The following is an 18,567-nucleotide window of genomic DNA, read 5'->3' on the forward strand; positions in this document are numbered from 1 at the left end:
TGGAAAAGTGTTCGGTTAAAAGAGTGAATTTTAAAAGCGTAATAACTGTTCTATATAGTATAACAATTATAATATCGACATGTTGCGAAGCAAAATAGACACTTCAGAAATAAAAGTGACGGGAAAAAAGAATTATAAAACAAATTAAAAGGTATTTTCACTGAGTTCTCTGAGGTTTGATAAGCCTTTCCGAGTATAATGCTAAGCCAAAATAAAAATATCGCTTGTTTGCCCCCCAAAAAAATCCTGCCGAGCCAGATGGACCTTGGCTTTTTGTAGATTCAGGACCCTGAGTCATTAAGATTCTTTTGAATCTTGGAGGTGGAATAATGTTGAAAGATGTGTAAAGTCGGTATTGTAGTTTTGTGGTGATGAATATCAGCTTGATTAAAAATGTTCGCAATGTAGAGATGAGACAGAAAAAAAAACCTTATTACGAAAATAGACCAAATTAACATACTGAAATTTCATGTGCTGTGAATAATACCAGCATAGTATATTGAATAATTAATTTGTGAATTTATCAGATTGGAGGCTGGACTCGCTGAGGTGTTAACATTAATTTATTACATGTATAATATTGTACTGTTTTTACCTTTGTATGTCATACATTCTTAATAAGTCTGACTATTTATATTTTGAATGTCTGAAATGTCATTGTACCATGGATTTTGGTTTATGAGAATAAATATATTTGTTATATTTAAATTTTGTCTTTGGCAATTCATTATTTTACTGTTATAATAACAACTCTTTGCCAGTAACAATATTCTTAATAAAACTATAAATAAATATATTAAACTCAGATATAGAGGCTGATTTAAGGGGGCATGCCCGGATCCCCCTTATGGAGCTACATACATGGTTAATGCATTAACTGTTTTTAAGTCCCACTCCTAGGCCCCTTTCAAAATTCTGAATCCGGACCCGAAATTTGCCTTTTAGATTCTGTTACTGATGTTTTGTTGCTGTCTTATTGATATTTACCTCACAGATAACTTCATAGTTATATATGTTTACGTAGATAACTTCATAGTTATATATGTTTACGTAGATAACTTCATAGTTATATATGTTTACGTAGATAACTTCATAGCTGTATATGTCACGTAGAAATAAAAAAAATCTTTCATACTAGTATTTGGTAAAGATAATAAAGATGGTATTATTTTTAGTGATATAAAAAGTAAATAAGGGTCCTCTTTTAAGATAATTTGTTTTATCTTTGTTAAACTACTACCATAAATTTTGTAGAACTGTTTATAATAAACTGACCTGTTTTAAAGATATAGAAAACTACAATAAAATAAATCATCCCTTTCATTTTCACATGTTCGATTTAGTCCATAAAGCAAATCAAAATCTCTTCTAGTGAAATTGACAACTTGTGAATAACTTCAAACCGTGAAAATATGAAATCTAATCACACAAAAAAAAACAAAAGAAGAGCTTATGATCTTTCGTCACGATGGTCACATGACATTCATTAGCGTATAAAACATACATATATCTTTTATATCTTAAATTCTCGCGGATTTTTTACAGACCAGTAACCGTGTAATTAAAAATAAATACACAAACTTTAAATAATACCGCCCAAGGCTATATTTTTACTTATAGAATAAGTGATACTAAATACGTTTGTATTAGTTAAGGAGATGTCAACAGATGATAACTTTATAGTGGTTCATTTCTATATTTGGAAATGAATTGACGATGTCGTTTTAACCGCTTGACATAAGGACACAACTTAGTGAAAACAAAATTTACATAGAAACTTCTACATTTCGATACTGTTAAAGAAATTGGGCTTATGGTTCGGAAAAATGGTAAACAATAAGCTAGGTTACTGGGAACATTTTAAAGGTTATTTTTAATATGTATAATAGTATAAAATCTTATGTCAAAGAGGGTTGACATTTCAGAATTCTTTAACTGGGAGTTCACCAAGGAGAACATTTATCACCTTTTCTTTTCCAGCAATGTCTCCCAGATTTGGAAGAATTCCTTGCTCAAAATAATATAAAGGAACTCTAAACAGTATCATAAAAAAAAAAACATTTAAGGACATTTTTACTTCTATATATACTATTGTATGCCGATCACGGATATAATTGTTTTCGCTAGGTCATCAGATGATCTACAAAATACTTGAAATGTTTTGAGTAGTGTAGAATGTTAAAGCTGGTAAAACAAAAGTTAGGGTTTTTCAAAAAGGAAAAAATTTTAATTTTTGCGGTCATATAAAAACTAAACGTAAATATAATATCACATTATTTGGATCAAATATTGAAGAAGTTTTAATATCTACTCTTGTCTTGGATTATTGTTTAGGCAGTGGCTATTTTGCCGGCTCTAATAATGATTGATGAATCCTAAATTTGTCTTTTGGATACTGTAAAATGGCGGGCATTCTCAACATAAAAGAATTAAAATATTATTATTTCAGTTTAATGTAAATAACATACACAATACAGAAAATACACACAACATTTAAAAAACATTGCCAAGCACAATTCACTAATAGAATTAGGAGTACATCTTTCCAAGTGTATATGATATTCCGGAGCTTGTTTTTCTCATTCAATTTTGTGGTCGAGATTTTCTGTTTTCAATGGAGGTGCTGAACCAGGGGTTTTTAATTATAAATTATAAATAATTTGTATGCACCACTTTTTTCCTGATGCCATTTGTCTCACATGAAGCCAAAATGGTTTGTCGTATAGCCACAACTCCGTCATCTTTCCTATAAACTTATCATAGATACAGTTACATGTATTGCATTACTGAATGATACTTTTAACCAAGATTTAACTGCCTTGAGCAACTATAGTGGGTGTAACTTGTGGAGCATATACTGCCTACCGTACCCACGCACTTGCTTTGTAGGTGTGGTTATTGTTGCTCAATATTTCTTTTTAATGTTCTGTTTGGTAGATAATTGATATTTGGACAGTAGAGTCATTGGATACTGCTCATCCTAGTCCTTTGGTCTGTGTTGGACAGATGAGTAATTGGATACTGCTCATCCTATTCCTTTGGTCTGTGTTGGATGGTTGTCTCATTGGGGACTTTGCATCCTCATTATTTTGTCTGTGTTGGATGGTTGTCTCATTCGACACTTTACATCCTCGTTATTTGGTCTGTGTTGGATGGTTGTCTCATTTGACACTTTACATCCTGTTATTTGGTCTGTGTTGGATGGTTGTCTCATTTGAAACTTTACATCCTCGTTATTTGGTCTGTGTTGGATGGTGGTTGTCTCATTCGACACTTTACATCCTCGTTAATTGGTCTGTGTTGGATGGTTGTCTCATTTGACACTTTACATCCTCTCTATTTGGTCTGTGTTGGTTGGTCGTCTCATTTGACACTTTACATCCTCTCTATTTGGTCTGTGTTGGTTGGTCGTCTCATTTGACACTTTACGTCCTCGTTATTTGGTCTGTGTTGGATGGTCGTCTCATTTGACACTTTACATCCTCTCTATTTGGTCTGTGTCGGTTGGTCGTCTCATTTGACACTTTACGTCCTCTCTATTTGGTCTGTGTTGGTTGGTTGTCTCATTTGACACTTTACGTCCTCTCAATTTGGTCTGTGTTGGTTGGTTGTCTCATTTGACACTTTACGTCCTCTCTATTTGGTCTGTGTTGGTTGGTTGTCTCATTTGACACTTTACGTCCTCTCTATTTGGTCTGTGTTGGTTGGTTGTCTCATTTGACACTTTACGTCCTCTCTATTTGGTCTGTGTTGGTTGGTTGTCTCATTTGACACTTTACGTCCTCTCTATTTGGTCTGTGTTGGTTGGTTGTCTCATTTGACACTTTACGTCCTCTCTATTTGGTCTGTGTTGGATGGTTGTCTCATTTTATACTTAAGTCTTTGTTATTTGTCTCATTGGCAATCATGACACATCTAATTTTTATATTGCAAGTTTTTATTTTATAAAATATGGTGTACAGGTACTAGATCTTGTGGAAATGCATTTGACTACGACACAATTTGCTACAAAAAACATGCATGCAAAATTAGAAGATATGTCTATGTTTCTATGATTTTGTCCCAAATAATCTTCCTCCGAAGATTACACGGAAAACTAAACAGCCAGCTGACTTGAAACTGCATTACACAGGTTACAATCAGTCAACAAACCATTATAACACAAGTAAATAATTTAATATGTATAATATTTTATTGCAAAATTGAAATGAAAAATTCACATATGTTTCATAAATAGAGCAAAATAACAATTTACAGTTCAGATGAAAATAGCGATATTTGTTTCTACTGCAAGTCTTGAATGATGAATTACGATTTAAAGTAAGAAATGAAGCTTACAATACACATCTGGTGCAGTATAATTGGTTCTGCTAATGTTATTTCAAAGGAATGATAACATTTTAACTGTTCTTTGATAATAATTTACAGTTTTTGAACTCATCAAATGGATGTAAGAGAAAAGGCAATAGTTAAACATCTGATATGTAATAGCAAATTATACATGTAGTAACACACAAATACATGGTACACAAAGTGGAATGTCAAATAACCATTTACTGTAAGGGTAGGAATTTTAATGGTACTACAAAGCAGTAGTGTCTTTGAATAACCATTGAAAAGAAAGGCTGTTAAAAAATACTGCTAACACATTTTAATGTTGTAAATCCAAATATATAATATGTGAACTTGTAGTGGTAAAAAATTTAGAAAATTAATTTTTATCGGCCTTTTATCTGTGTTATAAAGTTAGCAGGATATCTAAAAATGTAGGCTCTGGTATAAAGTCTTCTTTTAAAGAGACAATTAAAAAAAATAAGGTACATTTTTTGTATTTTATTTCAGCCACTTTTATAAATAAATTTGAATTCTTTTTGTAAATAAAAGAAATATAATGAAGATTAACCTTCTACATACCAAAGTATTTTCCTAGCATGTGTACAAAAGCTTCTGTATAACTGGGTTATAAATTTTTCTTGCTATTATTGTATCAGCTAAAAATACATATAAATCAAGCTAGATTACATTCTGCAGTAAATATTCTTATATTCTATAAAAATTCCTAAGCTATGATACGCGATTTACAGAAAATGAAAATGGTAAGTCTTTTATTTTCTTACTTGATCTGGTAAAAATGAAGTAATATTTGATTGGTCAAACACCTCTCAAATATTCAATATTGCACATAATTGTTTACATTGAAACAGTAATTTTTATCACATACTTAAAGAAAATATGCAACATTTTGATTATGTAATACAGCCGGAAGTTAGCTGATATGCCTTTATCAAGTAATAATTGATTCCATTATACTTTCGGGTATATTTTATAAAATTAAATTATATTTAAATACGATAAAATCCTTACCTGAAATTTTGAGAATACATTGCTTTGTAAACATTAATAATGATGTCATATAAAAATTCATAATAACATGACGAAACAAAGGCACTCTTCCCTTTTTCAATTTACGATTTTAACAGAAACTGTGCAAGTAATTCCAATTTTATTGTAACAGTGGTAATGTGCTGATCCAGGATTTTGAAAAGGGGGGAACCCTGACAAGCTTACAGTTGGAGTGATACTTGCAACAAGTCTATGCATTATCATATATGAAGCTCCATAAGTGTATTCTCTGATTTTCAACATCAGTCTGGCTTTTGTCTTCCTGAAAAATTCTATATTCAAAACTTGCATCTGAATTGAAAATATTTTCCCCTTACTGAAATTCCAGTCCAACCAGTTTATTTCCCCTTGTGGAAAGTTTTCTTCTTTGAATGTGTAAATTTGTAGTTTCTAGATAGATATAGGCCACACAATCCATGAAAACTTACACTTGCAACATAATACAAATTATTTCTATATTGTAACCATCTGATGTCTTTTGAAAGACAAAGGAAGAAAAATCAGGTGTTAGGAAAATTGTGAATATATATGCGTCATGTTTCAAATCTATATTTCTCCTTAAAAGTTATATGAATAAATTTAAAAGAGAGTAGTCAATTTCAATGACCAGCCCCTCAAGGCTCCAGTCTTGAAAAATTGTTTAATGAATTTTATAGACTAATAAGACTTAAGAAGTGGCTTTACTTATAAGTTTTCAGGTTCATCATGAACTTATAGAAAAATAATGATTTACAAATATCTTATATACAATCAAAATCAAGGAATGATAGTCTTAACAGAACAGATTCATGGCTAAAAGCATCTTCTTCAAAGAAACATCACAAGACATATATCAATCACACATCACATGATAAGGATCAATCACACATCACATGACATAGATCAATCGCATATCACATGACATAGATCAATCACATATCACATGACATATATACTTATACATATATTGCAAGATAAGGAATAAAAAGGATGATCATAAAAAAACAATGTTAACAACAGCAACAAAAAGTAAAACAACATTTGACACATGGGAAAATGAAAGTAGTTTTACAAACTGTAACAACAGAGATATGTATACTATATGTAATGGACTATTGCCTTGTTCATAACATGGTATATCTCAGGAGGAACCAATATCATCAGATAACCAGTGTTTATCTAATATCTTAAGAGTACTGTATTGAGTATTCATGAAATTAGAAGAACTCCAGTTAGAAAATATGTCTATGCAGGTTATATGAAATACAACTCAACAGGACCAATAATGAGGTAATTGTTTTGTTGAATGAAATGTTGATTGATTTAAGGGAAATATATAATGTATCAACATTTCTTGATAATATAGACCAGACGCCATATAATTATCCATCGATATGATCTCCAAAGGCTGCTGACGGTCAAATGACCCAATATTAACATAAATATAAATAGATGGCAGCTAGGTCTGTTTGATTTCATGTTAAAAATATACCAGTATAAGAATGATTTTTGTGGATTGGATAAGTCAATGAAACGGTTATTCTAAGTGTCTCACTTGTTTCACTTTTCAATGTTGACATTCCTTTCTATTTAATGAATGTGGTAAACTAATTCTACAGATTTGCTTACACTATAGCCTACTAAAGTGGTGTTTGTTCTTTCTCCAGTCATTTTCAATAAAGGGAAAGTGTACAGAATCACTGAAATAATCAAGTCAGATCTCTACCCTTGTGCATTCAATTGCTGGAATGTAATAGAATTTGTCCAATCTCAACCACGGTCAGTTACTTTAAATACAAGCTCTAATTTTCTACACAGTCAATCAGAAAACACTTCAACTATACAATTTCATACCAACAAGCATTAGACTTCAACAAACAAATAAAATAAATAGGGTAGTCCAATACATATAGTAGTATATTATTTGACAACAATAATTTATGCATACAAACAGTATTTACAGATATTAAATCTTGTTCCTTATTATACAAGCTCAATGCATATGATGCCAATAAATGCCTTAGTGCATTGACATATGAAACTTTATACCTAAATGCAATATAATATTAAAATGATCAATTTATTGGTATAATAAATCCAATCATACAGCTATTATAAAAATGGGATGATAAAATTACCTATATACAACATTATATTGGGATGATAAGTAATGTAGCATTACACTGACAAGATAAACTTTGCCATTTTTATACCTCATACTAGTTACTATGGAGTCTTTGGAATGGTCATAACTGAAAATATACACCATGTAAAAATGGCTTATAATGTTCAACAGTTTGGTCTGTAAAAGTAAAATATATTTGCTCCCAATATTAAAATGTGCCCTTTATTTGTAGACTAATGTATCTTCTTAGTTAGAGTATATGTTCCTCCTTAATTCACAACCAATTCTATAATCCTTTACACAAGAAACGATGAACAAAACAGATGACATTCTTGAGAATATGTTCTAAGTTTAACAGCTTGTGAGTTGTCTTCTAATTGCTTATCATTGATATAACAAACTAGCATCATTATTTAAAAGTTTTTCAAAACTTCCAAGATATGTAAAACAAACTCATGATAACAAAAATATGTGACCAGATATAAATATATAAGCACCAAGATATGTTACAACAAAATATTATTTCTTGAGTATAAAACAAGTATAACATATTAAAAGAATTACTCAAAATCTGTCTGCTTTAGTCATATTCAATGCTTAGTGCTAGAAATATGATGATATTGAATATTTAACTATCATGTTTTAATTGTACAATCTAAATAAAATAAAATGCTCCGCTAGGCACAGCTTGATACAACCGCAAAGGTCGAAACCTGAACAGTTGGGGCAAGTATGGACACAACATTCAAGCTTGATACAGCACTGAATATGGATTGTGATTAAATATTCGACACAGCATAGGTTTCTGACACAGAATGAATGTGGTCTAAAAACTTAAAAAATTTTAATTTACCTATTCAAACCATATCATTATTATTTGCTTTTATATATAAATCAGAAATAACCAATTTAAAAAGGAAATTTTAAAGAAAAAAAAAGGAAAAAAAACTCCCCCCCCCCCCCCCAAATTTTTTGGGCCCCCTTATGATTCATCACCCCCAAACTCAATCCCAGCCTTCCCTTTGTGGTATGGTACCTTGCAGTACAATTTCAGAGAGATCCATACACTTGAACACAAGTTATTGTCTGGAAACTAGAAAAATGCTTGTTTTTTTGGCCCCTTTTGGCCCCAAATTCCTAAACGTTTAGGGCAATTACCCCTAAACTCAAACCCAGCTTTCCCGTTGTGATATGGAACCTTGTAGTACAATTTCAGAAAGATTCATACACTTTCAAACAAGTTATTGTCCTGAAACTAGAATAAACAGCTGCGCCATGAGCGCATGATACGCCCGTCGTCTTGTGTGTGAATTTTTATGCAATAAGCATAAATAGTTTCTGACATACGGTGTGACATGCGAAAACCCCCCTTTTTGTTTTACAAAAATCTCAATATCTCTAAAATAAATTTTGAATCAAAACCAAAAAGTATACAGATCTTTAGATTAATATAACTAAGAAGTGTGTAAAATTTTAAGCAATAATCATAAATCGTTTTTGAGATACGGCACGACATGTGAAAACCCCCCTTTAAAAAAAAAAATTCAATATCTCAAAAATAAAATTTTGAATCAAAACCAAAAAGTATACAGATCTCTAGATTAATATAACTAAGAAGTGTGTAAAATTTTAAGCAATAATCATAAATCGTTTTTGAGATACGGCGCCACATGTGAAAAACCCCTCCCCCTTTTTTAACAAAATACTCAATATCTCTAAAATAAAATTTTGAATCATCACCAAAAAGTATACAGATCTTAAGATTAATATAACTAAGAAGTGTGTAAAGTTTTAAGCAATAATCATAAATTGTTTTTGAGATACGGCGCGACATGTGAAAAAAAAACACACACCTGTTTTAGTTACTAAGTCCTGTAACTCAAAAAGTTTTAACCTTATTTTCACCAAAAAGTATACAGATCGTTTGACCATCATAAGAAACAACTATGTAAAGTTTCATGAAATTTGGATAAGTCATTCTCAAGTTACGGTGCGACATGTTTACGCCGGACAGACAGACGGACGGACGGACACCAGACATTTGTATACCATAATACGTCCCGTCAAAAATTGAAGGGCATATAAAAATGCTTGTTTTTTGCCCCTTTTTGGCCCCCAATTCCTAAAATTTTGAGGCAATTACCCCCAAAATCAATCCCAGCCTTCCCTTTGTGGTATGGTACCTTGCAGTCCAATTTCAGAGAGATCCATACACTTGAACACAATTTATTGTCTGGAAACTAGAAAAATGCTTATTTTTGGCCCCTTATTCCTAAAAGTTTTGGGCAATTACCCCCAAACTCAATTCAAGCTTTCCCTTTGTGATATGGAACCTTGTAGTACTGTACAATTTCAGAAAGATCCATACACTTACACACAAGTTATTGTCATGAAACTAGAAAAATGCTTGTTTTTTTTTGCCCCTTTTTTGGCCCCTAATTCCTACAATTTTGAGGCAATTACCCCCAAAATCAATCCCAGCATTCCCTTTGTGATATGGAACCTTGTGGTACAATGTCAGAGAGATCCATACACTAACACACAAGTTATGTCTAGAAGTTACAAAAATGCTTATTTTTGGCCCCTTTTTGGCCCCTAATTCCTTAACTGTTGATACCATAACCCCCAAAATCAATCCCAACCTTCCTTTTGTGGTATTGAATCTTATGGTAAAATGTCATAGAGATCCATTCACTTAAACTAAAGTTAGAGTGCGACGTCGACATCATACCAATATACGACCGCAAAAATTTTTTGCAGTCATATAAAAAGCAGACAAGCAAGTCACAAAATGTTGTACCCATTAACATAAATTATTGCTATTTATAACAAGTCCTAATTTAAACTTCTGTAAAAAAAAGTTTCCAGATACTGTTTCCCAATACAGGGAACCAGTCAACAAAATAATGTAATACACTGTACTAACAATTACTTAAAACATTTGCATAGAAAGCAGGTTTAAATTATACAAGATGATTACACATTAATAATTCATTAAGCTTTTACATTTCCAGGTTAAGCAATCAATATATTCGTAGTTCAATATGTATGCTGATGTTATAAAGATACTTTTTGGATGTTTGTTCTCAGGTAATTGGTTTGAAAAATTGTGGTTTAAAATTTGACATATAAAAGACAATGGAAAATATGCATTTTGTTGGACAGTTATGTTTGGTTTGATTAACCACTAAATAAACAAGAGGCTCAAAAGAGTCAGTTTTTATTGGTGGAGGAAGCCGTAGTGCCCGGAGAGAACCAAAGACCTGTAGAAAACTGATAATTCTAGTCAATTAAGATTGGAGTTGACCACACCGGCCACATGCGGGACTCGAACTAACAACCTCAGTGTTGACAGGCTAGTGATACAGTAGGTGAACTACTTAGACCACTAAGCCACGAGGCTCCTAAATGGTTACATCTTGACATTCTGAGAATATTTGTCCATGTCATATTTTCATTATCTATCATGGTTTCAAGATCAATAGATGCAATTTAACAACAGCAATCTTTATCCTAGATACCCTAATGTTCATTCAATTTAAGTTTGGTTGAAACGGGTCCAGTTGTCGCAGAGGAAATGATTTTTGAAAAAGTTTAAGACGACAATGACCAGGATGGACACCAAGTGATGGCAATAGCTCACATTGTGCATAGGGCTGAGTGTGCTCAAAATATGTACCCCAAAGTAATTAATAGTAAAGAAATGTCCAACATATGGCACTATGAGAATATAAAACAGTCCAGTCTCTTAATTCACTCTCTTTTTGGAGCATTATTCTCCAGATTTAAAAAAAAAAATTAAAAAATCTGAAAAATAAATCCCCATTGTTTTTTTTATTCATTTCAAAACTCTTTAGAAAAATATAAGACAATCAAAAATTGTATAAATACAAACATAAACTTGTTTTAAAGTCTAAAAAAAAACAAAAACAAAAGAATAAAATTATACTTTTTTAAACAAAAATGCATTTCTCATTAATAAATCAAACCGATTTCATTGTAACCAAATTTTAGATTCAAGAAAGATCCCATTTTAAAACTTCAAAAGTCAATACAATGAAGAAATAATGCCATGTTTTCCCTAATTCCTCCCAACAAATTATGTTGACCCTAATTGTTTTGAAGAACCAGTCCTTGTAATGTTTTTCTGTCAGAGGAATACACCATCACAATCAGGTTTAGTCATCACATTTATCATTTCTTTGTTATTATGCAACTAGCCTTATCTCTATATAATTTCAAATCTTAAAGGGTTTTTCCAGACTAAAGCCCTGACATTACCCACAAAAAGAAAATCTTAATTCAACTGTTTAAAGTATTACAGAAACTGAACTGGTGCCTTACAGATCATACACTGATACAGAATAAATCTCATATAAATATAAAGTAGCAGATAAAACACTTATTTTACAATATTTTTCAATTATGCTTTAGAAGTCATGTTATTATAAGAAGAATATTCCTCAGAGGCAGCTAGCAGTCTATATCTTAATCTCAGATTTCTGGCTCGCACATGAGAGTTGACAATCTCTTCTGTACAGTTGGCAGGGAACCAACCCCTCTCTCCATCTCTTATTCTCTCACCTTCATACCAACCTGTCAAAGATAAATATAATGTATTAGACTTGAAAAATAAGAGGTTGTGGTATGATTAACAATAAGACCAATGTCCACCAGAGACCAAAGGACAAGGTTGTATACAACTGAGGGGCACTATATGGCCCCAAAAATAAGTCAAATTTATACCATGTAGTAAGCTTTTACAAAAGGCCCTGGAATGATAAAATGTGGTTCTCTTGAAGGTTAAAGTTATATGGTTATGAACTGAGGACTACTTCCTCATGACAATAATCATATTTGATCTACCAAACTTTAGATATTACTTTCTGATTTTATGATCAAATTAAATGATATAGGATATATTTTAAAACATCCTAAATTAAAATAAAAGTAAGTTGTGAAATAGTTGCAAACCATAAGGCATATGTAAACAAGATATGGATTATCAAGCTCTTCTCATTTTTTCAATATGATATAGGTTAATTCTGCTACTAGATTAGCATCTAAATATCTGCATTTTGTAACATTCAGCAGAGACTAGAAAATAAAATTGTGATTTCAGCATGAAATCAAAAGTTGTTTGGCTTAAACAATGCATATTTATCCATTTGCACAGTACACTCTTTACATATTCCTTCAGGCTTTTTTTTCTAGTTTCAACATTAGCAATAAACTGCTTCGCTGAGCGCAGCTGGATACGCCCGCAGAGGTCCAACCCTGAACAGTTGGGGCAAAAAAAGACACAATATTCAAGCTTGATACAGGTCTCAATTTGGATTGTAATTAAATATTTGACATATTATAGGTTTTCTGAATAAATCTAGTCAAAGAACTTGAAATTGGTTATATGAATTGAATTTATATTCAATTAAAGATATCTTGCTGTTGTGTAATACACTGTGCTGTTGCGCAATACTTAGTAAATCTGTTTTCAGACTATAAACAAATAAAGTTCAATTAATTCTCAATGTCATATTAGAAATTTATGAAAATCAAAAGGGAGCTTACATCAATAGATATAAACAATTTACCAAAGTTTCATGAGAATTGCTGACAGCATTTTTGAGTTATTGTCCGAAAACTGGAAAATCCCCCCTTTTTTAATGAATAAAACCCCCATAACTCAGAAATGTAAAATGTAAATTTTATAAAATTCTAAAGGGAGCTTACATCAATAGATATAAACAATTCACCAAAGTTTCATAAGAACTGCTGAAAGCATTTTTGAGTTTTTGTCCAAAAACTGGAAAATCCCCCTTTTTTTATGAATAAAACCCTGTAACTCGGAAACGTAAAATCTAAAATTTATAAAAATCGAAAAGGGAGCTCAGGTCAATAGATATAAACAATTCACTACAATTTCTTGCAAGTTGGTGAAAGCATTCTTGAGTTATTGTCCAAAAACTGGAAAATCCCCCTTTTTTTAATGAATAAAACCCCATAACTCTGAAACGTAAAATCTAAAATTTATAAAAAACGAAAGGGAGCTCACGTCAATAGATATAAACAATTCACCAAAGTTTTATGCAAATTGGTTAAAGCGTTTTTGAGGTAATGTCTGACATGTTGACGACGGACGGACAGACGGACGGACGGACAGACGGACAGACGGACAACGGTATACCATAATACGTCCCGTAAACGGGCGTATAAAAACAGCAATCTTCACTGTAAACATTTAGTACTGAGAGCTTTTGTAAGTTTTCACTGAGATTTGGAATTTTATCACTGGCTCTCAGGTTTCCTCTACAAATATAACTTACCACCTTGCTATTATATGCATGTATAAAATCCCAAAACAGATACCTGATGGACTACTTAAGACAACATTCCCATTCCCATTTGGTGTTAATATTATGACAAAAAAAAGCACACTCTTATTGCTGTTCTTCATCTAGTAACCAATATTTGCACCATAATCTAAATAAGCATTATACAGTTTTCTACTAATATATTTAAGCTTGATCTGAATGTAATATGTGGAACAATAAATGTGTTAGTAAGATCACTAAATAGAGCTTTTGTTGTAGTTGTTAAAAAAGAAATAATGATACTCCAAAATTTATTCAGTCATAATTCACACACTTTTATTCATATTGAGAATGAAAAGATTCAATGTTATCTGATTGAAACTGAATGTTATAATATACTAGTTTCTCCTGCATAGATGACTTTTAAATCAGAGGCTTCAAGCAGCATAACACACTCAGCTGCAAAGTTATGCCATATTAGATTAATGTAATAAAATGCTCCGCTGAGCGCAGCTTGATACGACCGCAGAGGTTGAACCCTGAACAGTTGGGGCAAGTATGGACACAACATTCAAGCTTGATACAGCACTGAATTTGGATTGTGATTAAATATTTGACACAGCATAGGTTTCTGACACAGAATGAATGTGGTCTAAGAACTTAAAAAAATTTTAATTTACCTATTCAAACCATATCATTATTATTTGCTTTTATATATAAATCAGAAATAACCAATTTAAAAAGGAAATTTTAAAGAAAAAAAAAGGAAAAAAAACTCCCCCCCCCCAAATTTTTTGGGCCCCCTTATGATTCATCACCCCCAAACTCAATCCCAGCCTTCCCTTTGTGGTATGGTACCTTGCAGTACAATTTCAGAGAGATCCATACACTTGAACACAAGTTATTGTCTGGAAACTAGAAAAATGCTTGTTTTTTGGCCCCTTATTCCTAAACGTTAAGGGCAATTACTCCCAAACTCAAACCCAGAGCTCCCTTTGTGATATGGAACCTTGTACTACAATTTCAGAAAGATCCATACACTTACACACAAGTTATTGTCATGAAACTAGAAAAATGCTTGTTTTTTGCCCCTTTTTGGCCCCTAATTCCTAAAATTTTGAGGCAATTACCCCCAAAATCAATCCCAGCCATCCCTTTGTGGTATGGTACCTTGCAGTACAATTTCAGAGAGATCCATACACTTGAACACAAGTTATTGTCTGGAAACTAGAAAAATGCTTATTTTTGGCCCCTTTTTGGCCCTTATTCCTAAACGTTTTGGGCAATTACCCCCAAACTCAATTCAAGCTTTCCCTTTGTGATATGGAACCTTGTTCTACAATTTCAGAAAGATCCATACACTTACACACAAGTTATTGTCATGAAACTAGAAAAATGCTTGTTTTTTGCCCCTTTTTTGGCCCCTAATTCCTATAATTTTGAGGCAATTACCCCAAAAAAAATTACCCAGCATTCCCTTTGTGATATGGAACCTTGTGGTACAATGTCAGAGAGATCCATACACTAACACACAAGTTATGTCTGGAAGTTACAAAAATGCTTTTTTTTGGCCCCTAATTCCTTAACTATTGGTACCATAACCCCCAAAATCAATCCCAACCTTCCTTTTGTGGTATTGAACCTTATTGTAAAATTTCATACAGATCCATTCACTTTAACTAAAGTTAGAATGCGAAAACCAAAGTATCTTCGGACCACAACAACGACGCCAACGTCATACCAATATACGACCGCAAAATTTTTTTGCGGTCGTATAAAAACCAGGATAAGAAATACATTAACAAAATCTTCCAATCTCCTCTAAAAATCAAGGCCCTAACATAAGCAGTCATCCAAACACTAATGACCAATGACATGGTTTGAATTTTTATTGTTTATCCTTTTTGCTGTTCTATCTTTATCGGTAATTGTTTTCAAGATAAGAGAACAATGTTTTATGGGACACAGATGCCCATGCTTGTTAATTTGCAAGTCAATGTACTAATTCAAAACTATTGATGTTTTGTTTTCTTAGTATATGTAAGAGAATGATAATCCCTTTCTTCATGATTAAGTACGAGCGTTAACACAAGTTATTGTCCTGAAACTAGAAAAATGCTTGTTTTTTTGCCCCTTTATGGCCCCTTATTCCTAAAATTTTGAGGCAATTACCCCCAAAATTAATCCCAGCCTTCCCTTTGTGGTGTGGTACCTTGCAGTATAATTTCAGAGAGATCCATACACTTGAACACAAGTTATTGTCTGGAAACTAAAAAAATGCTTATTTTTGGCCCCTTATTCCTAAGCATTTTGGGCAATTACCCCCAAACTCAATTCCAGCTTTCCCTTTGTGATATGGAACCTTGTAGTACAATTTCATAAAGATCCAAACACTTACACACAAGTTATTCTCATGAATCTAGAAAAATGCTTGTTTTTTCCCCCTTTTTGGCCCCTAATTCCTGAAATTTGGAGGCAATTATCCCCAAAATCTATCCCAGCATTCCCTTTGTGATATGGAACCTTGTGGTACAATGTCAGAGAGATCCATACACTTACACACAAGTTATTGTCATGAAACTAGAAAAATGCTTGTTTTTTGCCCCTTATTCCTAAAATTTTGAGGCAATTACCCCCAAAATCAATCCCAGCATTCCTTTTGTGATATGGAACCTCGTGGTACAATGTCAGAGAGATCCATACACTAACACACAAGTTATGTCTGGAAGTTACAAAAATGCTTTTTTTTGGCCCCTTTTTGGCCCCTAATTCCTTAACTGTTGGTACCATAACCCCCAAAATCAATCTCAACCTTCCTTTTGTGGTATTGAACCTTGTGGTAAAATTTCATAGAGATCCATTCAATTAAACTAAAGTTAGAGTGCGAAAACCTATGTGTCTTCAGACGACGATGACGACGACGACGCCAACGTCATACCAATATACGACCACAAAAATTTTTTTGCGGTCGTATAACAAAGAACAAAACCTTAAATTAAGCTATAAAGGACCCTAATAACAAAATGTGAGATAAAACAACAGAAAAAAATAACAGCAGACTCAAATTAATAACATTAATGGAAAACTATTTTGACAGATGGCAAACCAACACTGGAATTTGGCACTAGCATGGGACAGGAACATACAAATAAATTAACAGGGTTCAACATGTGTGTGAGCCCTCAACCTCCCTAGCCAGGAACCTTGGTGTAACAGCACAGCAACAGAAAGTACAAAAAAGTACTTATAGATAAGATTCAAGAAGACTGATGACATTTCTATATTGGATCCAGAAACATTGACATCTCTAAATAATCAAAACAACTACTTACATCACCAACAAACGACACATACACATCCATTCATGTTGTTTGAAGTAATTACAATCATGATGTTCAGTGGTTGTCGTTTGTTGATGTGGTTCATAAGTGTTTCTCGTTTCTCATTTTTTATATAGATTAGACCGTTGGTTTTCCTGTTTGAATGGTTTTACACTAAGTCATTTTTTGGGGCCCTTTATAGCTTGCTGTTCGATGTGAGCCAAGGCTCCATGTTGAAGGCCGTACTTTGACCTATAATGGATTACTTTTACAAATTGTGACTTGGATGGAGAGTTGTCTCATTGGCACTCATACCACATCTTCTTATATCTATAATCATGAATCAGCAAAACATGTTACAAACATTTGTTAAGAATCTATAAAGTTAACACACATAAAAACACACTTTGTATCAAAATATTTAAGGAATGACTGTAATATTTTTTCTGTCTATGAAGAAATAACATCAAAAATATGGTGCACACTGAATAACCCGCATAGCGGGTTATTTTAAAGTGTGCACCACATTTTTTATATTATTTCGAATAGACAGAAAAAATATTATAGTCATTTCTTATAATTTAATTCTTAATTCCATTTTAAACCGGAGTAAATCCTGAAAAAACGTTGATGACGTCAAGGTCACATGAAAAAATTATGTCTATGAGCTGATAAACAAAACACATCAGCCAATCGGAAGACGTGTTACATCCAAAATTAAATTATTAGGCTGTAGTAACAAACATTTTGTTAAATCCTTTTTCTACTTTGAATGCTTAGAACCCTTTCCACTCCATATAATAATAAAACCCTTAGGAAGCAAGTTTGGCTGTGATATATCTAAGTGTAAGCAGTGTGTATACCTTCTGAATATTCTGAAAATAGTACATCAATAAATATTACAACTAAGACATCTTCATTTTCATTTTCAATAATTGGTAATTCTTTCTTGAAGTATATAAAATTAAATTCTCATTCAATTAAAATAAAAAAAAAGTGATGACAAAGGGGTTTCAACTTTAGATGGTTTCATTTTGTACTAGTTTCACTCAAATTTACCAATTGGCTGTGTATCAATTTTGACCCCATTTTTCTTTTCGTGTTCTACAAATTTTCAAAGAAAGCTGCTATCTTACAAATTTAATTTCAAATTTTATCTTCTATTAAATTTTCTTTCTTTTCATGTTATTGTTCCCTTTAACATTCTTTTCTTTAAAATGAGGAAATTTGCACATCACATGAAATTTACACAAAGCTAATTGACCTTTAAATTGTAAAACCAATAATCCCTTAAATAAAAAAAAATACATTCATTCCAGAATTTCAATTTTTTTTAAAAACAAATTAATTTCTTTCATCATAATTTCTAAAATCAAAATACAGGCTAATTTTTCTTTCATCACTTTAGAATTCCTATTTGAATCAGTTT

The 18,567-nt window shown here is 32.2% G+C and overlaps 1 protein-coding gene across 8 annotated transcripts in view; it reads right to left on the reverse strand.

The window, feature by feature from the left end:
• LOC127720580 (microtubule-associated protein futsch-like) overlaps positions 1-18,567 on the reverse strand; it is a 338,813-nt gene that overhangs the window by 247,871 nt on the left and 72,375 nt on the right. For all 8 annotated transcript variants that reach the window (XM_052227200.1, XM_052227201.1, XM_052227196.1 and 5 more), the window contains one exon: positions 8,706-12,103. In XM_052227200.1, the coding sequence (XP_052083160.1) occupies positions 11,931-12,103 (173 nt within the window). In that variant the 3' untranslated portion in view covers positions 8,706-11,930. The remainder of the gene's footprint in view (positions 1-8,705; positions 12,104-18,567) is intronic.

This window comes from Mytilus californianus, unplaced genomic scaffold (genome assembly GCF_021869535.1).
Source record: "Mytilus californianus isolate M0D057914Y unplaced genomic scaffold, xbMytCali1.0.p SCAF_11, whole genome shotgun sequence".
NCBI lineage: Eukaryota > Metazoa > Mollusca > Bivalvia > Mytilida > Mytilidae > Mytilus > Mytilus californianus.